General features: G+C 44.7%; 2 protein-coding genes across 3 annotated transcripts in view; one reads left to right on the forward strand and one right to left on the reverse strand.

The window, feature by feature from the left end:
* Positions 1–19,193, reverse strand: part of Cpsf160 (cleavage and polyadenylation specificity factor subunit 1) — an 85,823-nt gene extending 66,630 nt beyond the window's left edge. The window contains exons 1-4 of one of the 2 annotated variants that reach the window (XM_050191834.3): positions 18,947–19,193; positions 16,281–16,457; positions 14,290–14,424; positions 3,391–3,471 (exon numbers count right to left, since the gene is read on the reverse strand). In XM_050191834.3, coding sequence (XP_050047791.1) covers positions 3,391–3,471; positions 14,290–14,424; positions 16,281–16,457; positions 18,947–18,961 — 408 coding nt within the window. In that variant the 5' untranslated portion in view covers positions 18,962–19,193. Of the gene's footprint in view, positions 1–3,390; positions 3,472–14,289; positions 14,425–16,280; positions 16,458–18,368; positions 18,565–18,946 lie in introns of those variants that run through there. The other variant, XM_055061776.2, reaches the window with a different exon arrangement.
* A 113-nt stretch (positions 19,194–19,306) lies between these two features.
* Positions 19,307–24,165, forward strand: Rpn8 (regulatory particle non-ATPase 8). Its single transcript, XM_050191852.3, has 7 exons — positions 19,307–19,570; positions 20,161–20,253; positions 20,621–20,718; positions 22,806–22,886; positions 22,961–23,052; positions 23,124–23,235; positions 23,347–24,165. Exons 1-7 carry the CDS (start codon positions 19,396–19,398, stop codon positions 23,635–23,637), a joined length of 942 nt encoding a protein of 313 aa, XP_050047809.1. The 5' UTR covers positions 19,307–19,395; the 3' UTR covers positions 23,638–24,165.
* The last annotated feature ends 291 nt before the right edge of the window (positions 24,166–24,456 follow it).

Consider the following 24,456-nt stretch of genomic DNA (forward strand, 5'->3'; position numbering starts at 1 on the left):
ACCAGAGGCAAAGGATGGATTTGTTGCCCTTTTAGCTTTCTTAACCCATTCCACACTTTCGCCTCCGGCGTGTATGAATTAATATTCGAGAGGAACCTCACACAGCTTTCTCTCTTTGCCCGACATTGTGTCCGCCTTCCCTGTGATTTAATTTGTTTAAATTGAATTAAATTTTCAGCATTTGAGGATCTGCGCAATTTGCCCCATGCCTTGTTCTGCCTCTTTCGTGCCTCTCTACAGTCTTCGTTCCACCAGGGAACACGTTTTGTAAGTGAACCACCATTCGTTTGAGGGATAAACTTTTCGGTTGCATCAATAATAAAAGTGGTAAAATATGCAACAGCATCATCTACAGCAAAATCATTTATAAAATCTCGTGGTAGATGATTTCTTAAAATGTTCCCAGTCCGCCGATGGTAATTTCCATCGAGGGGTATGCGGAGGGTTCTCATGCAGAGTTACCAGGTTTATTGATGACATTCCATTCTAGGTGAGGCAAAAGGGATGAAGAGTCAATTGCTAGATCTATCGCTGAATATGTGTTGTGTTGGACACTATAATACGTTGGCTGCTTCTTATTAAACAGGCAGGCACTAGAGGTCAGAAGAAAATTTTCAATCAATCGACCTCTCGCATCGAGAGTCTCCCCACATCGCGTTGTGGGCATTAAAATCACCCACAAGTGTGTATGGGTCAGGAAGCTGATTAATGACGTCAGAGAAATCGCTTTTTCTGAGATGATAGTTAGGGGGTATGTATATAGAACACACAGTGACCAGTTTATTAAAAAGGATTGCCCGAACTAACACTGCCTCAAGGGGCATCTGAAGGGCGACATGTTGACAAGCTACAGACTTGTCCAAAACTATTGCAACACAGCCGGAGGCATTAGCCTCGTCACGGTCTTGTGAGGTGCTGGACACACATTCTTCCGAGCATTGCGTTTGACATGAAGGCCTTGCCACGTCAGGCGAGACCTTTGAGGCCACCGGCGTGCAGTTCGATGGTCCTTTCTTCTAGGGTGGTGAAACAGCACTAGCTGTAGCCGCTAGGGGGCCGGATGGCGTCACCGCCGGCTCACTGCGTGTGGGCTGGACAGCCGCCGGAAGCCGTTGTGTCGCCGCCCCCTGACACGTCACATCGGCAAATGTGTTCTTGGGCAGGTAGGATACCCGCCTGCGGCCTCCTTGAAAGTTGCGTTTTCCTTTACTTTTATCGTCACAATTTCTTTTTCTTTTTTCCAGGATGGGCATGACCGTGAGTATGCGGTGCGCTCCCCATCACAGTTTACACAGTGGAGAGTGTTCTCGCAAGATTCAGAGGTATGTTCATGGTCACTGCATTTCGCACAAGTTTGGCAGCCTCGGCAGCTCTGCGAACTGTGGCCGAAACACTGGCATTTGAAACATTTGAGGGGATTTGGCACATATAGTTCCACCACAGCGAGGTGGGCCTAGTCAAGCTGCCATTATGCAGCTTTTATCTTGCCATCCCTACCACTTTGTATACATCAGTGTACTTATGTGGTAGAATAAACTTCTTTTTCTTCTTCATATGGCCTAACACGGAGCTTTATGTAACCAGCCTCAACAGACTTGGGCAGAACACTTGAACCAAATGTCACTATCAGGTGCTTGGTCTGAATTTCCTTGCTGTCACGCCTCATCTTGATTCATTTAACGCTGATGACATTCTGTCCACTGAAGCCCTCCAGGAGTTCAGCTTCAGTAAGCTCCAACAGATCATCATCTGAGACAATGCCACGGGTGTTATTCATAGTACGGTGTGGGGTTACTGTTACTTGGGCATCCCCAAATGAGACTAGATTGGGCAGTTTCTCATACTGTTTCTGGTCGCGGAGCTTCAAGAGAAGATCTCCGCTTGCCATCCTCAATGCTTTATAACCTGTACCAAAAACTTCCGTAAGAGACTTTGAAACAAGGAATCATGAAATTGTCTGCACTGGTTTATCTGGCTTTTCAGAATGAATGACATGGAAACAGGGAAAGGTATCTTTTTCCCGACCAAAAAACTGGAATACTTCATCGGTGCTCCCTCTTTTCTGAGGGCGATCAGGGAGTGGGGGGAAGGAACTAGCCATAGGGATATGTGGAGATTTCAGCAGCAACGCTAGCCACCCACCATGGAGTCCTATAAGGGGGCGCTGCAGGAGCTGTGAAATAGGTCCTGCAAACACCAGTGGTACGTTAACACTATAACCGAATATGACATAACCTAGGTAGGCTACTCACACAAGGGTTAACCCTTGCCGCCAGGAAATTTGGAAGTAAGAAGAAATGAAAAGAAGACAAGAAAGATGAAAAGGCTAGAGAGAAAGACGACGATTGGAGAGGAGGTAAGAAAAGGCAACTACAGATTTCCCCCAGGTAGGTCAGTCCGGGGGTGCCGTCTACGTGAAGCCAAGGCCAAAGAGGTGTGTTGCCGCAGCCGATGGGGCCATAAAGGTCCACACACCCGGCATTGGCTCAACCCTCAGGATCCCCTTTTCCCCAGACACGGCTAAGCCGCACACGGTTAGACGCGAGAGGGTCCAACCCTCGTGTGCTCGGGTACGTAGTGTCGCAACACACGAAACGCCTGTTGACGCAGACGCCCCTAGGGGGCAGCTAAGATGATTTCAAATTGAGGTTTGGTTCAGAACTTAACTCAGTTCCATAGTGTACATATTAGCTTAATTGAAACTGATAAGTCATACATTAATCCTTATAGAAAAGAATAATTGTGCCCTTATATAAACAAGTAATTTACAATATTTCTTAAACTTGCATAACTGATCTGGATCCAAAGTATTACAGTGGAATCTCAATAAGCAGAAATCACTGAAACAGAACTGCCACTTAAACAGCACACCATCCTCATGGTTGGTTTGTTTTGTGTTCATGCAATTGTATTCGGCTTTGTCTCTCAGTAAATGGAACTCTTGATAAACGAAACTAATTTCCCTGGTCCCATGAGGTTCCATTTTGAGGTAAGGTGAGGTGAGGTGCCCGTGAGGTGTCAACTACAGTACCATGACATGGCACCATTACATACACTAGGACACCCATTTTCCAGCTCTTACAGCTGTGACAGCATAATTGTAGCTCTACATCCCCCTATAAGGGGGACGTAATGTAGCTCTACGTCCCCCTTCTCCACAGTATGCATGCGAAACTTTATGCATGGAAATTACTAAAGATTGATAAACATTCCCCATGCAATTGTTCTTAAACCATTTTTTGGTAGAGAAAGCGAGTTTCTATGCTAACAAGCTCATTGCTAAGGAAATTTGTAGAGCAATTGAGTCAATTATAAAGACACACTAAATGGGAGACAAGAACACCAAGTGGAATGTTAACATGAGAGGGATTACAAGTATAAAATACTAACCTTGAACTCTTCTTTTTCAAATGACTTGATGCACACAGTCTTCAAGTCATGAGTGCTAGGATCATATTCTACCAAGGATAGCTGTAATAAATAAAGAAATTTGAAACATTTCATGTTTGTTCCATTTGCGCATCGTGGTAATGAGTTATGACTAATACCACATATGATTTCCACCCCGCAAAAGCTCCCTGTATGGACAGTTGAACTTTCCACTCTCATTTCCTCTTTTTTTTGTTAACTAAGGCATAATACCTTGTGGTTTTTCACTGCATCTCTGATTGCATTTGGTTTTTTTCTCTTAGAGAATAGCATAACATGGAAGCAGTAAATGTGCAAGCCTCCTTACATTTTACTAGCATGTCTAAGCATTCCCACCTTCATACCCTGCATGTTTCTGTACACACTGTGGATAACAAGAAAGACCGACTCTATCCCACAGCTTCATTTATAATCTGTCCCAGCCATTATCATGAGGCAAAAGTTGACAATATGACAAACTTTTCACACAACAAGAAATTTACTCTTTTTCGTACACTGATATGCAACAAGGAAAATGACTCCCCTTCCATCGTAACCATTCAACACTTTAACCCCCAAATTCCAGACAAACGTGCCGAATTTCGCAAATTTTTTTATGCAGTCAAATTTTTTTCTGTCATTCTGATTCTGAAAATATATTACATCTGTGGTTTCTGGTTAGAATTAACACAAAACTTTAAAAAAATATAGAAAAGGTAATCTTGAGGGCAGCTTTCCCTCAATGCCGACCGTAACTCGTCTTTGGCAGTGGGAGCAGCACAATATCGGCCTGAACGAGTCACACTAAACCAGTGTGACTCGTCAGTGGCGATATTGGTACAACCTCCCATGACGAGTAGAGCTCGGGACTGGAGGTCAATGACTTAAACAGCACTACATTTGGCTAAAGACTTGTTCCATAGAAGACAAAAGCATGGCAGGAATTAATTTTAGGCAAGTGTAATTTCTTTCTGCTAAGATGTATACACTAAACACCCACTAAAGGAGCAACACATATTGTTATGCAGGTAGAAGCTGGAGACTAGAAAAACTGGTGCCACCTTTTTTAATGGCAGGCAAAAAAAGTGTGTGCAGGCTGTGCTCTTTTGTTGATAATGGCAAACAAAGAGAAGTTCAAAAGCATTATGCAATAAAATTTGAGCGTACAATTTTTTTTCCTAAAGGACAGGGATATTAACATTAGTGATGTTATAAGCACTCTACACCCCTGGCATCAAATAAGAGTATCACCAAAACTATCAAAAAAGCTCAACATTTACCTATCAGTGGAAACAACATGCTTGTATCTTCTATACCACCTATAGCACAGTCACTTGTGTAGTATAATTACCACATTCACTGCCTTAAAAGCGCACGAAAAAAATCTAAACCAGGGTGTCGAGTCGGATATGAATCTAAACTGAAAAAAGGAAATAATTAAAGGATAAGAACAAAGCGAATCAACAATTTATAGTAAAGTGGAGTGACAAAATTCATTAGCCTAAACAAAGCAGCTTTTCTTCTAGTCAGACCACTATACTAGCAGCCTGCTATGACTTGCAAGATACCTTTAGTACGAGTCAGTAGACATGCTGTTTATATAAAAACTGGCAAATCAGTTCTGCGGAATACCACAAGGTGGAGGAAATGTTCATGAAAGATAAAGTTGTCATCCACCCAAATGTACACGAAGCTACAAAGGAAACCACACGAGTTTCTCAGAAATAACGCTTCAAAGTTGAGGAAAAATTCCGGACCAGGACGAATTTTCTCTAAACTGTGAAGCGTTATTTCTGAGACACCAGTATGGTTTTCCTTTGTACTAGCTTCATGCTACATTCGGGTGGATGAGAATTTTATCTTTCATGAGCATATAAAAACTGATGGCACCTACGTCAAGGCACTTACATTTCCAAAATCAGCAATCTGCACTACGAACTTATTTGAAGGGTCTCCAAATGACCACCGATTATGTTCCGACTTCGTGGGTGAGATTTCAACTCGTGCAACTCAAAAGATCAGCCTGTTGATTTTTAGCATAGTTAAGAGTTTGAGGACACCACTGATACCAAAAATTGCAGTGCCACATTACAGCAAGGAAAGAAATTGGGCTGTGGTAATCAAGAAACACTTAAACCACCTGCACAAAGAGAGCTGCTGGTCAGACGAAGGATGTGCTCACGGAGCAAATGTGGCAGGCCAATAAAGAAAGCGGTAACCATAACACCGCTGCTGCAAGGGAATGTCGCTGTCTTGAAGAGCCAAATATGTTATCTCCAGTGGTGCAGGGTGGACCATTCAAGATGTTGTGAGCAAGCACTCAAAATAAGCAATTTAAGATCATTTTGAATGAAAAATATTGCTCGGCATGCATATTCTCCTTGCTTTTAGCCTTCTATACTGCATGGTACTGCTGTTGCTTTTAGCAATGCAAGTGGAACTGTTTCGAAATTCGCGACAGCCGGTGCGAGCCACTAAGAAAGCAATATGGTTGAGCCTGATTGTTTTGGTGCCATCACTAGATGTAGGTAGAAAATGAGACTGTGTTGTTAAAGCATTAGAGCATTATTAAATCTATTACAGTGCTATTAAAGTTATGAAGCAGTACTCACATTCATTCAGATCCCATTAGCAACTTATATGCATTTTCTTGAGCCCCCGAGGCGTAAAATTTCTTAAGGTGTGCTTTTAATTTTGTGCGTGTGTGTCAATAGTGATTGTACTACAAGTGCTTTCATTGCCTTACGAGTATCAGAATGCACATTAAATGGCATGTGTCGCTGTTCAGAAATAGTTTGAGAGTGTTTCTTAGGTACCTAATAGCTCGTCATACTTGCAGCTACAACAGGTGGTGTTATTTTTGTGTTCACTTCATTCCTTAAAGGGACCCTGAAACGATTTTGACGATTTTGTACAACCGTACTCAGTCATTAGAGTAGGTCCTTCTGATCATTAATTCATGCATCTAAGTGCTCCCCATAAAGCATGTAATTTATTAAAAGATTTCAAAAATGTACATCACTGCCGATCGCAGCACACTGCTCGGTGGAATTTTCAGCCGCCCGTACCCATATGACGTAAATCACCCAAATGACGTGAGTAGGGCGAGCTATCCGATTGGCTGCCCAGGGCGCGTCATCGATAATTTTTCCACCTTTATGGTGAAAAAATTATGTTCGTAACAGTTGGAATGTTAGTTAATTTGTTTCTATAAAAAGTAAGTAACAGAGAGAGAATGCACAAGAACAATTTCTCACTACACTTAAGCATTTCCAACACACAGCAAGCATCGTCTGCTTATTTTACAATGTGCTCCATTTTGACAAGAGCTCCGCTGTCAGAGTCAGTCTCAGCACTGTGATTCGACTTTGTTACGTTGCGGACTGCAAATGTAGCGATTGGCAATATGTCAAGCGGCGACATCATGTCCCTCAGCAAGGCAGCAGACGAGCGGACTGGCTGCAGCGCATTGGACTGCCACTATCTGATCGGTACCAGGATTTGCGGGTTTTGTGGCCGTCACTTTACACCGGAAGATTACTAATGTAATAGCGTTTTGAGAGTCCGGTATTAAGGTAAATGCAAGCACAAGGGGACAGGGCCTGGCCATTTGACCGTGTTATTTCATGGGATGAGCAGAAGCGCAAATGTGAATGGTCTGCACAGTGCAGCCACCTGGTGGCACAGAGCTCAACCACACACAGTAGCAGTAACGAAATGCATTCTTTGCTGCTGCTGTAAATTTTTCATAGGAGCGTAATCGTTAACACGTTTTTGTAAATGTTTAAAATGTTTTACACTTGGTTAGAGCAATATTAGCGCTTTACTTGGCTGGTTAAGCTCTCCGCCAACAGGTGGCTGGACTGCGCAGACCGATAAGGCCGCTCACGTACGTCTACGCTAAAGTTCCTTCATCAGCTTGAGTTTATGCCTCCAGCCATGCGTCGAAACACCCAGCTTGCCTGTGGTTGCCAGAAGACCAGACACATTCGGTGCTGCCACAGAATGCTCGCAACGCATGCTGCTTCGGTAGCCCTCGCTTGGGGTCCACTGCCAAGTAGCTGGCAGAGAGTTTGGAGAGGCTTCGCGCGCTCACTCCTAGAGAACCAGAATTCGACGACACGACGTGCCATCATGACGCAGAGCCAGTGAAGGCGGAGCTTAGCCCCGATCACTCGGCAAAGGAGTTGAGGAGAAAATGCATGATTATGGAGGAGGGTAAGTTGTAATCGTTTGTAGCTCTCTCAATATGAGACGTTTCACACAAATTGTGGTGCGAATGATTAACGTTAGCAGTACCCTACGCGTCTACAAAATTTGTCCGAACCATTTCAGGGGCCCTTCAACTTCATTACCTAGTCATAATGAAGTTGCTTAACTACTGCCTGCAGCATTTTGTCACTGAATTGCACTTTATGTGAAAATAAGATCACATTATTTAATCAGCACTACTGGAGTTTCTTTCTTCAGGTGTGTGCACAGTAGCCCTCTATTACCTGCTTGACTGGTAGTCGTGGGCTATCGTATCTCTCAAAAAGATAATAAAAGGAGCAACAGAAAACAGTACTCGTGGAAAAAAAAAGTTTAAAGAAATTACTGAAATGGAATAAATATCGTTACAAGCGTGAAAGTCTTTTATGACTTGGGTATGTGCCACCAGCAGTAGTGGGACACGGAGTAAGAGAGGGAAGAAGACGACATTCGCCTAGCGATAACGGAACTCTTCCACTTGCTAGTTCCTGCCCATGCGCAATGTGTTTATTTGATTTAGGTACCTGGTCATAAAGGTTTGATTTTTAATGAAACAGCTGATTCACTGGCAAAGACATCACTTTGCGGCCCTGTTTTTCCTATTCTACCATTCTTCCTATACTACCACAGCACAGATCACGGCGGCTCGATTTCGGATGTGATCAATCAGAATAGCCTTATCAACCCCAGATCTGACTGCTTATCCAGATTATAAGCACCTGGCATTTCCCTGGTGTAGCGAATCCTGTAACACAAAGATGCTTGAGGTCTCTTTCACCAAATTACGTTGCCGCATTCCTTCCCTGTATTTCTATATACAAAGGTCGGGTTTGGTTCCCTCCCCCCTCTGTTCGTATTGTAACGAGGAGGAGACGATACATCACTTTCTTCTATCTTGTCGCCGCTTTACTGCGGCAAGAAAAACATTGTTGAAAATACCTTTTCGAAGAATTGGCCTGGACTTGCAGGCCAATTCAGAGATGCAATTCAATTGCAGAGTTGCAGCGGTGGCGTAGAGGTAGAACACCCGCCTCGCGTGCAAGAGGTCTGTGGTTCGAATCCCGGTGCCGGCAATTTTCCACCGGATTTTTTTTTAAATCCGCGTGTTGATAAAATTGCATAAACAGGCCTGGAGTGTGGCCTGATCCCGGTGATCAGAACCGGTAACACTCCCTCACCAGAGCAGGATTGGCCACCCTGGTGCAGTACTTGGCCAACCTCCTATTTGAACACAACAATCAAACCCCGGCCCTCAGTCCCCAGCAGCTGCGAAGCAACTGACCACAGCGGCGGTCAGACCTGCGACGCTGCAGAGGGTGCTAAGAATCCCTGGCTCCGGACAGGCCGCCATTGGAATATGAACCTGGCAATGTTTAACGCTAGAACGTTATCTAGTGAGGCGAGTCTATCAGTGCTATTGGAGGAATTAGAGGGCAGTAAATGGGATATAATAGGGCTCAGTAAAGTTAGAAGGCCAAAAGAAGTATACACAGTGCTAAAAAGCAGGCACGTCCTGTGCTACCGGGGCTTAGCGGAGAGACGAGATCTAGGAGTCGGATTCCTGATTAATAAGAACATAGCTGGTAACATACAGGAATTCTATAGCATTAACGAGAGGGTGGCAGGTCTTGTTGTGAAACTTAATTAGAGCTACAAAATGAAGGTTATACAGGTCTACGCCCTTACATCCAGTCATGATGACAAGGAAGTCGAAAGCTTCTATGAAGACGTGGAATCGGTGATGGGTAAAGTCAAAACAAAATACACTATACTGATGGGCGACTTCAATGCCAAGGTAGGCAAGAAGCAGGCTGGAGACAAGGCAGTGGGGGAATATGGCATAGGCACTAGGAATAACAGGGGAGAGTTATTAGTAGAGTTTGCGGAATAGAATAATATGCGGATAATGAATACCTTCTTCCGCAAGCGAGATAGCCGAAAGTGGACGTGGAAAAGCCCGAACAGCGAGACTAGAAATTAAATAGACTTCATACTCTGCGCTAACCCTGGCATCATACAAGATGTGGACGTGCTCAGCAAGGTGCGCTGCAGTGACGACCATGGGATGGTAAGAACTCGAATTAGCCTAGACCTGAGGAGGGAACGGAAGCAGCTGGTACATAAGAAGTCAATCAATGAGTTAGCGGTAAGAGGGAAAATAGAGGAATTTCAGATCAAGCTACAGAACAGGTATTCGGCCTTAACTCAGGAAGAGGACCTTAGTGTTGAAGCAATGAACGACAATCTTGTGGGCATCATTAAGGAGTGTGCAATAGAAGTCGGTGGTAACTCCGTTAGACAGGATACCAGTAAGCTATCGCAGGAGACGAAAGATCTGATCAAGAAACGCCAATGTATGAAAGCCTCTAACCCTACAGCTAGAATAGAACTGGCAGAACTTTCGAAGTTAATCAACAAGCGTAAGACAGCTGACATAAGGAAGTATAATATGGATAGAATGCTATTCACAGCGTGTTTACAGGAGGTATTCAGAGACCTGGATTGGGAAGAATTGGGGATAAGAGTTAATGGAGAATACCTTAGTAACTTGCGATTCGCTGATGATATTGCCTTGCTTAGTAACTCAGGGGACCAACTGCAATGCATGCTCACTGACCTGGAGAGGCAAAGCCGAAGGGTGGGTCTAAAAATTAATCTGCAGAAAACTAAAGTAATGTTTAACAGTCTCGGAAGAGAACAGCAGTTTACAATAGGTAGTGAGGCACTAGAAGTGGTAAGGGAATACATATACTTAGGACAGGTAGTGACTGCGGATCCAGATCGTGAGACTGAAATAATCAGAAGAATAAGAATGGGCTGGGGTGCGTTTGGCAGGCATTCTCAGATCATGAATAGCAGGTTGCCATTATCCCTCAAGAGAAAAGTTTATAACAGCTGTGTCTTACCAGTACTCACGTACGGGGCAGAAACCTGGAGGCTTACGAAAAGAGTTCTACTTAAATTGAGGACGACGCAACGAGCTATGGAAAGAAGAATGATAGGTGTAACATTAAGGGATAAGAAAAGAGCAGATTGGGTGAGGGAACAAACTCAGGTTAATGACATCTTAGTTGAAATCAAGAAAAAGAAATGGGCATGGGCAGGACACGTAATGAGGAGGGAAGATAACCGATGGTCATTAAGAGTTACGGAATGGATTCCAATGGAAGGGAAGCATAGCAGAGGGCGGCAGAAAGTTAGGTGGGCGGACGAGATTAAGAAGTTTGCAGAGACAACATGGCCACAATTAGTACATGACCGGGGTAGTTGGAGAAGTATGGGAGAGGCCTTTGCCCTGCAGTGGGCATAACCAGGCTGATGATGATGATGATGGACAGAACGTGCTATTCTTTCTTTCGGGGCGTTCACTCTGGGATTCAGCCACAGGGATGCTTGCTTCGTTGTCCAAACATTTCTTACATAATCCAAACAAATGCCCTGCTAAATTCTATATTTTTTTTACTTTTAAATTAATTATTACTCATTCCATATTACTTTCCTGATTTTATTTTAACAGGTAATTCTACGCTACTCAACAGATGTTCATAGATTCATTCCATAGATGTTCGGAAATTTAAGCTCCATATTAATTTGGAATAATCTACCCATTTCTTGGCCAATCCCCCATCGTGGGTAGGAGCCAAACGCGTGGTAGGCAACAACAATAACAACAACAACAACCTCGGCTGGCGCTCAGGATTGTCAGTTCCATCCCAATAAACCCTCTTTACACCGAGAGCAGCCCATAACAGAGTGGTGGAGGTGCGGGGTACACAACGTCGCCGTACTACAGAGCGCAACCGCTTGAACTTTGCCAGGGCCACCATCTAGCCAGTCTCTCGCCGACAACAGTCATCATGCCACAGATAGAAGGACCAGACCCGGAGCCAGTTGCAACCGTGCAAAGGTCAACGGCAGTTGCTGCCGCACGCCATTACATGGAACCACGCTCGTTCACGGGAAGGGCGGGAAAAGACGTGGACGAGTGGCTTACACACTACAATCGGGTGAGTCGATATAACCACTCGAACTCGGGCACGAAGCTTGACAAAGCCGTCTTATTTTTGACAGAGACCACACTGATGTGGTTCGAGAATCACGAAGAGCCCTTAACAACACGGAAACTCTTTGTTGAGGAAATAGGAAAATGTTTTGGCGACTCTGATGCCAAAAATAAACGTGCGGAGAGAACACTTTCTCAAAGAGCTCAAATTCCGACAGAGACATGCGCTATCCTATATAGAAGAAATACTCAAGTTGTGCAAGATCATAAACACCCGGGTGACTGAGGAAGACCAAGTCGGACATCTTCTGAAAGGCATCGCAGAGGACGTCTACAATTTTCTGATAGGTAGAGAAGCCCTCGCGTCCGTCTCAGATGTCTTGCATCACTGCCGTACATTTGAGACGTCGAAGGCGCATCGTATTGCGCCCAAATTTGGAAGACTGGCAAACGTGGCAACTGTCGCCAGCGTCGATACAAGTTTGTCCACTGACCTTGCCTCTACTATTTGGGAAATAGTATGTGAAGAACTGCAGCAACACAATAAACTAGTGTGCAACACAGTTCCAATTGCCTGTTACGTACCCAGTATATCACTCAATGCCTGCAGCACCATGCGCTACTTTAGCACCGTCTGGTGTGTCACGGACATCGATGTGGCTGGAACGACATGGCCACATCCGGAGACGTAGAACAGCGATATAGGCAACGTTTCCACCCCAGCTGTGATGCACAGAGGCAGATGGCTCCTGTTCAGCGTACTGAGGTGCCATACCCAGTTCGACGACCTCTGCCGGCTGAGTGCTTTGAGCAGCATTTCGTCGAGCATCCTCTGCCCTTGTGCTACAACTGTGGTATCGAGGGCCACATTGCCAGGTACTGCAAGGTGGCCCCACAACGCCGCCAGCTGCCGAGGTACGACCGATCAACAATATCTGACCAACAACGCGTTAACCGTGCGTACACATATCCATGTGGTATGTCCAACGAGACCCTGGGAAAGCTGCGAAACCGTTCACTGGCCTCCGATTGTAACTTTACACCCCCGCCTGCCCCTCGCGTAAGCCGGTCACAGTCACCCCGGCACCTCCACCACTCTGTTACGACTACTCTCGGTGTAGAGAGGGTTTATTGGGACGCAACGACGGTCCTGAGTGCCAGCCGAGGTTCCGTTATCGCTAGGCGAACATCTTCTTACAATGATGCGTGCATATCTGAGACCATCTGTCATGCAGAAGGAGCCCGCCGTCTTGCTTATTTGCGCACTTTTGGTTCACAAGATCGCTCGAAGGCACGTTACGACCACCGGCACCGACCCGTCATATGATCCAGGTGACTTAGTGTGGCTGTGGACGCCTACCAGAAAACGTGGGTTGTGCGAAAAACTACTGGCACACTATGTTGGACCTTATGCTGTGTTAGACCGTATAAGTGAATTGACGTACCCCATAACGCATCTCCTTTCAAATGGTCGATGCTCTTCAAAGACTGAAGTGACTCATGTTGCACGCTTGAAGCCCTCCACCACTCGAAATGCTGTTTGAATTGCCCGGTAGGCTTCGTCTGTGTGGGGAGATGTGTTACAAGCATGAAGGTCTTATGATTTGGGTATGTGCCGCCAGCAATAGTGGTACACGGGGTAAGAGAGGGAAGAAGAAGATGTTCGCCTAGCGATAACGGAACCTCAGTTAGCGCTCGTGACCGTCGGTTGCATCCCAATGAACCCTCTCTACACAGAGAATAGCCTGCAACAATATATATATAAAAGAAAAAGAAAGGAAAAGAAAGGGAAAAAAAACACTAAGCAACCAAACTAAGTGTTGTTGCCTATAGCTTGAAATTTAGCATAGACAACGATTGAAATTTAATGCTAAATTTCAAGCTATAGGCAACATTACGTAATTTGGTTACTTAGTGTTATTCCCCTCTCTCATTTTTTTTCTTTGATTTTATATTGATTCCTTTTCAGTAATTTTTTTATTTATTTATTTTTCATGAGCATCATTTCCTGCCACTGCTTTTATTATCTCTTTCAGTGGCACGATAGGCCACGACCATCAGCGAAGCAGATAATAGAGGGGTGCTGTGCACACGGCCGTTGACACGCTGGCTGACACACGGCCATGCCACTGGCCTTGTGCACAGCACTCCTTTATTCTCAATTCTACACCCTCACCGTAAACACACCTTCTGTCGTTGCCGCACCCATGTGCCTTACCCCTCTCCCCTTTAGAAGAACCTTACCTATATATACTGTGCCGACGAAAGCATATGTCGACTTGAAAAAGGCAAGTCCACTTGTCGAAATGTTGGCTCCCGCTTTTACAGTGTTCTCGTCTTGCTAAACATGGAACCAGGCATTTAAGTATGACTGCATTTCACTGTTTGTTGCGAGATATCAAGCACAACTGTGCCGGCATAATTGCACTTTGGTGTCAGTGGATACGTGTTACAGACCTTTTCGATCGCAGAGGACGAAGTTTTGGACCATGGCAGCAGCATGTGTGAACCTTGTTCACATGCTCTCTGCAGCTTATTTCTGTACAACCAGAAAGTGCCTGCCACAGTGCAGTCTCAAACATGACAGCACTCATCAATGTTTATTTAAAAAGATGTATACAACTGACCTTGGCATCTCTGAAGCACAGAAGCAGTGTGTCTCTTGCAGCCGACAAACGAACAGCTTCCACACAAATCACATTACCAAACAAATGAAATGTGTGTGTGTGCTCCAACTTCACTCGGTGCTTCTGTTCAGCATACTGGCATAAGAAAAAAAGAGGAGAGCTGTACATGAAAATGGCAATTCTGTCTACAGTCACAGCTAAAAACATAACAACATTTATAACAAATCCTGCAATACATCAACTCTAATTTAGAATGACCAGCATTAGCAGCTATGAATACATTCTAAGAAAAGTTTACACCCTTTGAGTCGTATCTTGCCACACAGCAATAAACGTCACCTGTCTTGTCCGAATTTCCTTTCTTTAATGCTGTGAGCCCGGTACTTCCCAGTAACGAACGGCATGTGCGTTCTCAGCATGACATAGCATTGCCGACAGGAAAGTAGCAGGCGTGGCGTTTTCAAGAAAGGAAACACAAGCAAGGCAGATGACAATTATTGTTGTGTGGCAGATATACACCCCAAAGGGTGTAAACTTTTTTTTAGAGTGTACGTGCTAAAGACATCGATCTTCTGTGACCAGCCATGTCATTCTATTTTGGGACAGGTCTAGGTGGCCCCAGCAATAGTACCAGCTCAGACTTCTCAGCAAGGTAACATTGGTACAAAAAGTTAGACAATAAAGCTCAACTGCACATTAAGCAATGTAACGTTCTGTAGTGAAAACGGAGCATCAGTATCAATTCCAAGGTATCTTCAAGGGAGCATGTGTGTTTGTATGTGAACAAAAATGAGGTCACTGCCATCCAGTGGTAGAGCAACAGCAGTTTACTGCACCTCAACAGCTCAGAGCAGTCCAAGCTGCCCCTGCACGAAAAGTGGAATGCAAAGAATCACATAACTTCCATGCATTACATCTTTTTTTGCTGGCATTTATGCTTAGCCAGTGAGTGCACCAGCAAGGGCACCAGCGAAGTGCAGTTATAGGCCTTTCATAACTATTGAAATGAGATAAGTTGATAATTCTACAAGAGATTTCAGCAAAAGTACATCTTTCCTGCAGTGAAGTAAGTGTGCAAGCAATGTCAGCACCATAGCATCCTTGCCTGGCAGATGTACTTGATACACTTGAAAACGTCATCAAATGTTGGTGACAATCTACTTGAGAGTCTGCTTCTCAATCATGATTTCAGGCAGTGGCAGCCACAAATCCAAATAATATGTTTTCCACCTGACCCCAACAGAGTGCCGGGAAAACAGCCTTTGTTGCACAGGAAGGCTATCAGAATCATGGCTGTTTAGGCTTGTTGGCTGGACATCATGGCAAATCACAGCGTAGAAAAACACGCACGAACAGAAGAAAAGAGCGACAGATGAGCGTTAGCTACCAACAAATGTTTATTTTCAGGGACCTGTGTTTATACTGAAAGCTAAGTGCGAATACACATGCACTTAGCTCAATCAATCAACCTAAAGACTGAATTGCACCTGTTTAATAGCAGCGAGTTTTCAGCCATTTACACGGGTCACTGAAAAAAGAAATCTTTGTGGTAGTTAGTGCTTGTCTGCCGTTTCTTCTGTCCATCTGCATTTTTCTGCACTACGATTTATCAGGGTGTTTATCTTCCCCCATCACCATTGCAGCTGCTCGAGAGCATGGAATCTTTCAATGGCAGAACTTTTCCCTCGCTGCACTAGAGCTCTATCTACACCCTAATCAATACTTCTGCTCCACTTTGCCCAGCATAATGCTTTGAAAAAGTCAATTTCTGTCAGCTCTCATTCCAGCTTCACAGCTTTCTTACATCGGGATTTGCAATTCATCCAGGTAAAGGTTTGTGCACTTCTTGCAACCAACCTGATGTAGTTCCAAGTTTCTGTGCTTGCTCTACGCACTAGACTGTGGCCGTGACTCGCACAAACCTTGCAGCTGGGTACTTGGTAGTGAATTTAACACACATATACACACACACAAAAAGAAAGAAAGCTCACGTCGTTTTCAGGAACGAGGCGAAATATTTTCAGAACAGAAGAACCAGCAACGACGAGGCTTCTTTCGCGTAGGTTGTAGAAATTGCAGTACACTGAATGCTCCACGCCGGTAGGAGGATGAGTTTGTTTGTACACAGCATACATGCTGGTTGACATCTTCACTCGCTCTTCGAAGTGCTGTTGAACAAACAAAAAATGTTGCACTATTTGGAAGTGGTGGGCAGCTGCAAGTGACAAATGCCAGAAGAGAATGTTATCACATTTAATAATTAGGCACTCACTACAGTGAATGGGCCTCCCATAGTGCAGTTGCTAAAGTGAGCCCCCGCCCCCCCCCCCCTTTTTTTTCCATGGTATATTTATTATGTGTGCAGAGTAGTGCTAGTCAGTGGCAAGTAACAATGTTTGCCTCTTCACGGAGCGCCTTTCTCCGAAGCTCTCACTAATTTGTTGGTGCCAGAAGGATTACTTGTTGGGCTAGTTGGTCTTGCATTGCTGGTGAAAGAAATTAGAGGAACAAAAAACAACTAACACTGGAAGTCACATCATAAGAAGCCAACAAACACTGACACCAAACAACATAGGGGAAATTACTTGTGCTTAAATGAAATAAAGAAACAATAAATTAATGAAAATGAAAGTGGATGAAGAAACAACTTGCCGCAGGTGGGGAACGATCCCACAAACTTCGCATTTCGTGTGCGATGCTCTACCAATTGAGCTACCGCGGCGCTGTTTTCCGATCCACTTTCTTGGGTATTTATGTTTATCCGGCAACATAGATGCCTTCAGGTAGCATGTGTGGGTTTATTGACCGGTTGCCTTCACCCCAAAAAGATCACGTTCTCGTGACGCCTGTGGCAGAAAGGATGTTCCACGTCTGCCGCCAAGGTCTGCAAGTGGTGGCGCTGGCTAACACTCCCAGGGTTCCACTAGGAAACATAAATACCCAAGAAAGTGGATGGGGAAAACAGCACCGCGATAGCTCAATTGGTAGAGCGTCGCACATGAAATGCGAAGGTTGTGGGATCGTTCCCCACCTGTGGCAAGTTTTTTCGTCCACTTTCATTTCCATTAATTTATTGTTTATTTATTTCATTTATTAAGCACAAGTAATTTCCCCTATGTTGTCCTCGGTGTCAGTGTTTGTTGGCTTCTTATGATATGACTAATAAAAATCGGGCCCCTTGGTTAACCGTCTTCTCGTTTAACACTGGAAGGGAAGACGAAGACCAAATACTTTGTCTTCCTTTCCAGTGTTCGTTGTTTTATTGTGGTAGCAATTATATGGTCACCCCAGGCGCATTTCTGCCATCGCCGTCGTCGGGAGATTCCGCATAAAGTCCAGGGGCGATAAACTCGTCGCCGCGCGCCGTAAGCGTTATGTGTGAGCGAAAGCGTGCCAGGGTGAGCCGACGATCGAAGCTCAATCTCGTGCACGCAAGCAAGGAAAGCGGGGAAGAAGCGCGCCGTCTTCCGTCGCGCGCAAGGTTCATGCGGGAGGGTAGGGTGGGGCATTTTACCGCAAGCGGCCCGGGTGTTCGCGCGTCCGCCCGGCCCGCTGCATCTTGAAAGCCATCTGCGACGGGGACGAGGAGGACAGAGCCCGCCCGTGCGCTGCGCTTTCGCGGCGTTGTTCGCGTGGATGCGAGAGGCATCACGAATTCGCTGCTGCTGCGGCGCTTCCTCACTCCAGCGTTTTCACACCGAGTTTCCACGGTCATAGACTGGGATGTGTTCACATTTGCTTGTGCGCGCGTGACACCATGCTTGTTAATTTAGTTAGTATGCCTATGTTTACAAATTTGTAAGGCCGATAAAATCACTATCCTTACTTCGCACAGCTGCCCACTAATTTGCTATCGCACTCGATGCTTCGGCTTTCGGGCGAAACTGCGACTTTTTTGGTTGCGCTAATTTCCCTCATCAGCAATGCCAATGCCAGGGTAGTCGGCCAGCACGCCCGTCGTCGAGACCTACGCGTTTGAAAACGGAATTACGACGCTTTCGACCTAAAAGGTGCAGAGACGAAATTCTAATACATTTTAATAATGCAGCACAATTTCAAAGGAAGAACAAAAAAAGTACATCGAACACATGCGCCAAACCGTGGACCTTGCTGTCCCGAGCGCAATGCTTTCGCGCGGCCGTCAGATTCGGTTCTTTCTCTATGGCTAGGTGACGTGAGCCGCCGCTCGATTTAAAGGGGTTCATCCACGTTCAGCCTTATCAACGGCTCCTCTAGCTTTATCCATCCATCATCTATCAATACATCATCCATCCAACCATGTATGTATGTGTCGGCTGATGCTGCTGCCCCGTCACTATAGTGTTGCGACTACAGTGAGGGACCGAAGGGGCCCCCCTCACTATAATCTAGGACCTACAGCAACGCAAACAAAATGACACAATAAGCTTCACAATCCCTACGCAGACAAGCAATGAAAAGATGAGAACGTTTGAAAAGCATGACTGATTAGCGATCACTCATGCAACCATAATTAACAACGGAGAAGCACAAAATTTTGACACTGATGACCGGGAAAAGCGACCATCAGAGGACTCTGGTGACTATGTATAAATGTAAAGGTAGTGCCCATCGATACGAAAACGAGGCGGCACAGTTGTGCCTTTCTGCACTAAAGCAAATAGGTCAATTTGCTTACCTTTAAAGCTTCCATGATGTAAGTTGAACGAATGAGAAGCGCCAAACAAAAGTTAAGAGAGTTGCACAAAATACGCAGTACACACTAGGGTGGCCGTAGCGGCAGCGGGCAGCATATCGGGCCGCAGGCAGCACACGAGGACCGCACACTGCTACTGCTTTTCTTTTTCCCAGCATGTGACTTGCGCTGGTAAATAATGCACAGTTATAATTTAATTTAAAATATGTTTTACGTTTATTGTCATTCATAAAAGTTCATTTCTACGAAGAAATCGTTCTAATTTGTATGAATTGTTGCATCTACATAACTTCCTTAGCCCCAATCGTTTTTTGTGAAGTCAGTCCTGGTGCTTGAACGAATGTAGGTGGCGTCGAAAGTGCCTCGCTGCTCCGGCTGAAAATTTGCGCCTTGTCAGCGATTGTTTTTAACAGAAATTGACGCTAGAAATCATGACTGGCACAGATCTTGCAGTCTCAAAGGTTGTGGTGCATCCGCTGGTTCTCCTCAGCGTTGTGGATCATTTTAATCGCATGGGAAAGATCGGCCACCAAGAAAGAGTTGTCGGCATCTTACTCGGCTCCTGGAAAGAAAAGGGTGTTTTGGACGTTTCTAACAGCTTTGCTGGTGAGGAATTCGTTGACTTGGGCTCATTGTAGTGTATTGTGCTGTTAATTTTAACTAGAAACGCTACACAACCTGTTTCGTTGCCTGCAGTAACATCATTTGCATGCTAAAATTGCTTTGTCACGACGTGCGATCTCTTGTAAATATCCGAAGTGCATTTCGACATACTGTGCATCAAAATCACGACGACTGGAAAGAGGAGCAATGTATGTGAACGGCAATGTTATTGCCTTTTCGTACAGCAGCGCCTTTGAGATGTATGGTGTCAACCAGCCCAAATACATGTTCACACGTGCATTCCCACACCGAGTGCCTGTGCTGCCCTTTTTGTGTATGTTTGTGTGAAGATCGTGCTAGCTGTTCGTATAGTGTGCCTGCGCTGTTTCTTCCTTGTCCAGTCAGCAGTGAAAATAAGATCTGTTTGCTTGACGACTTGCATACTTCAAATTACGCGACCAGGTGTCATCTGACATTTCTGCACATGTCATGACGTATACTTTACGAGCCGCGTGTTGTAGTTGATTCGTGTTTGGTAGACGAAAAGAAGTCAATATAGCACATTCACGCTGCTGCTGCTTTCTGTTTTTCAGTTCCATTCGACGAAGATGACAAAGACAAGACTGTCTGGTTTCTGGATCATGACTACCTCGAAAACATGTATTCTATGTTCAAGAAGGTGAACGGTAAGGCTCTCACCCGCCGCGGTAGCCAAGTGGCTATGTCGTTGCGCTGCTGAGGTCGCAGGTTCGGTTCCGGCCGCTGCGGCCGCATTTCGATGGTGGCTAAATTAAAATGCTATAACGCTCGTGTACTTGGGTCGGTGCTGGTTGAAGAACCCGAACTGTTCAAAATTCATTCGAAGCCCGCCTCTACGGCGTGCCTCGTATTCAGATCATGGTTTTGGTATGTAGAACCCGGTAATTTAATTTTAACAGTAAGGGCCTCATAATGGCCATGTAGTTACCATTTGTGACCTACATACAACCATTAAAAGGCATGTGTTGCGAGTGCCTGTTATCCATCACGTGCCTTTTATCTTTTTTTTTGTAGCCCGGGAGCGCATTGTTGGCTGGTACCACACTGGCCCAAATTTGCACCCCAGCGATATCCCTATCAACGAGCTGGTGCGAAGGTACTGCAGCACTTCTGTAAGTACCTTCTATTTCATATATAGGATAAGGATCCACATATTGGTAGGCTGTTTGAACTTTAGAAACTGTGTCAGTTTCTTTAAAAGGTGTTATCTGAAGGTGTTGCAGGGCCCCATTAAGGCATATATTTGTATATCATACTTATTGCAATCCTCCTTCAAGCCCAATCAATTTAGTGAAACTCCTGCAACCAGTGCAAACCTTGCAGTACCATTAACAGAGGAAACCACCACGGTACTGCCGAGCCCACTATACATAGTTTGCACATGTGTCACTTAGAGTTCATTCTGCAAGCGTGTGCACCATTGCCAGGTACATGGCTACTCCGACTGCTATGTTGTTGTTGTTTCAAGGTTCTGTCTTGTGTCTGATCATGCTGATATATGCTATTTTCAGTTGCTGCACAAGAACTAACAGTGCTAAGAAGCCAAACTACACTGAACCAGGCATATATAGGTGTGCACTGTTTACCAAAAGTGATAACAGGACAGCGCTATACCCTAATAGCACAGGTGCACACAAAAAAGTCGGTGCTTAAGTCTAGCCTAGATAAATCAGAATCATTTCCAGAGCATGTGTCACATTTTTCCTTTTTTAAGAAATAGATTCGTGGTTAAGGCCAACACGAGACAGAGACGAAAAAAGTGAGGCGACAAACAGCGCAAGTGAGCGCCCTGTTTGTCATTAAACCAACTTGCTGCTCGTCTTAACACATTCAGATGTTAAGCCAAAGCTGATTCGGACCTACTGGATCACATCCAGCCGCTGTAGTTATGCCCAAACACATGGAAAGCACGGAAGGATCACTGCATGCTTAAAAGGTTTAGAGCTTCTTCACGAAACAAAATATTTGTTTCATACAGACTGGAAGCACTTCCAAACTCAAGGACAGGAGCAAGCACCTGATTTAAAGCTTGTGCTTCACACACAATGCCGTGGATGCACAGTTGAACCTGTGTGAGAAGCAGGCTGTCTATGAGGAAAGAAAGTTTTCACTGCCGCACGCGAAGGCACGTGCTTTCATTACTTAATCTCGCTGAGGATGATGATAAAGCGTGACGACAGGCACTTTGCCAGGTGATTTGCAGCCCTTCCTTTCTTACAAAGTGATGTAGTTTGTAGAGAGCACCAGGTAATTATAATCGTGCACGTGCTTCATGGCTGGCAGCACCTGGGGGCCTGAAGTTGCATCTGCACCGACGGGAGTTTGTACAAGTCCATGCCGTTGCACATTTCAACCTTTTCTTCTCAGCGAGCCCACATTAGCCCCACGAGTCTATACATGTACGAAGGGAGAAATTCGTGACTTTAGACTTGCCATCACACAGCTCCTAGGACCATAAAAGTGCAGCACGTACACATCAAAGCAAACGGCAAAGCAGCAGCTATACAGGCGGGATATCCAGCGATGGCAGACGGTCAGGAGACAACAGATGTGACATCACATGCAAACTATGTATACAGCATTTCTTGAATCTGACGTATAGAACCATGTTGTGCTTTCACTTTTTTTTTTCTTCCAACTATTAGAACGAATGGGTATTGGCTTCAACACTTTCTTATTCAGTGACCTGCGTTTTTATTATAATAAACTTCAAAAAGGATTGTGCTTATACTTTATTTTCTTGTGCAAATCTTGTAGCAAAATAGCATGTTTTGGTCCACACAGATCACTAGTGCCCTTGGTATGCCAGTGCATGCCTGTTTCATTTTGAAAAATGAATAACTACCAATGTATATGTGTTTCGTGATTGGAAACATGAACTTGTGCCATCGGCTTATCGCTATAAGTCCACATAAACCATGCAAACAATGATGCCCAGTGTTTATTGAATGGCGTGAACCAAAAAAATGCAGTCTTGTGATGTTTGAGTGAAACCAAAACAGTGCTAGGCACAATAACAGCTTTTAAAATTGTTAGAATAAAAATGCAGGTATTTTTTTTTTATATATGCCATCATTACTCTGTCACCCTTGAACCATATTGACACCTAGGCCTATGAAATTCTTAGTTGCATAGGCATGTGACCTGAGTGACAATTTTGGTGTGCTTCATGACTCAAGTATAGTTTTGTCTTTCTTAGGTGCTTGTCATCATTGATGCTCAGCTGCTCTCTATCGGTCTACCTACGGAAGCATACATAGCTGTTGAGGAAGTTCACGATGTGAGTGATCGTTTGTGGGAAACTGACCTTGTTGCCCGTTGTTATAAGCTACAGAAGCATCGGTTTGTTTCCAGGATGGCACTCCGACCACCAAGACATTTGAGCATGTACCCAGTGAAATTGGAGCAGAGGAAGCTGAGGAGGTTGGGGTTGAACATTTACTTCGGTGAGCTCAAGACTGCATATTAAACATTGCATCTCATGTGTTCAATGCATCACTGGTGTGTTCGTGTGCAGTGACATCAAAGACACCACCTTGGGCACTCTCTCACAGAGGATAACCAACCAACTGATGGGCTTGAAAGGACTTCAAGGCCAGGTGCACCACATAAGAGAATATCTGGAGCAGGTGAGTAACATTGACTTTAAGGGACTGTTGGATAACCATTGCTCTGTAGTGTTATTTTTTTTATGAATGCAGAAAAGTGGGATTGTTAAATGGCTATTGCTCTGAATGCAGGTGGTAGTGGGTACACTGCCAGTCAACCACACCATCATCTACCAGCTACAGGACATATTCAACTTGCTCCCTGACGTGGGTCTCCAAGACTTTGTGAAGTCTCTTTATATCAAGACAAATGACCAGATGTTAGTTGTGTACTTGGCATCCTTGGTGCGCTCAGTGGTGGCCCTACATAACCTCATCAATAACAAGATCACCAATCGTGATGCTGAGAAAAAGGAGTCAACGAAAAAAGAAGAGCCGAAAGAGAAGAAACCTGAGGAGAAAAAGAAAGAAGTCAAGGCGTGAGCCACCCGTTTTTGAGCAGCTGGCCTCCTCATGCTCCTACTTGGATTGGCTGCCTCCTGGCACATCCACGTGGCGACCAAGCCTCATCGAAATGGGCCTTGGTCTACAGGATGATAGAGCCAAGTGGCTTCCTGCTCATAAGAGTTGCGCACGAGTAAAGATGAAATTAAGCACCCAGCGTGACGCCTGATTGCGTGCTTCTTGCTTACTCTAGCTCTTCTAGGCTCCCAGCACTGGTGCCTGCTGCTAGGCACGCCCGTCATCCTACTACATTGAAAACGTCGAAGAAAAATTTACAGTTGAGAGCAAGTTGGGAGCAGTCACTTCTTGCAAGAAAATATTACATTGTACTTTACTTTGGGCGTTGTGTGTAATGAAAATTGACCTTCTGTTGTAGTATTTTTTTTGTACTTGTAGGAATGGTAACTAATTAAACGACAATTCCTTGTTTCCTCAGCAAGTAGCTTGTTTTTTGTTTGCATTATTTATTGCTTAATTATATGTTTATAAAGATATTAGCGTGCCTTACCCGTGTGTGTGTGCATGAGTGTGTCTCTGTAAATCAATTGTAGCTTCATACTACCAGACACGTCACACATTGGTTGAACTATTTGCTTATCTTGCAAGCATTAGTTGTATTAACTTGGAATAAGAATTTGTGCAGAGGAACATAGGGAAGTGATAGAAATTTAGTTTAAGCAACTTTAAGGGCCAAGCTTGTTTCTAGGAAAATCTTTTACAACCTCTTTATGCCATTACGCATTCAGTGCTGTCCAAGCATCCATGAAGAGTACTGCAGATTTCAGTACTATCCACTTG

The sequence above is a fragment of the Dermacentor andersoni genome, chromosome 1, assembly GCF_023375885.2.
Source record: "Dermacentor andersoni chromosome 1, qqDerAnde1_hic_scaffold, whole genome shotgun sequence".
In the NCBI taxonomy this organism is placed as follows: Eukaryota; Metazoa; Arthropoda; class Arachnida; order Ixodida; family Ixodidae; genus Dermacentor; species Dermacentor andersoni.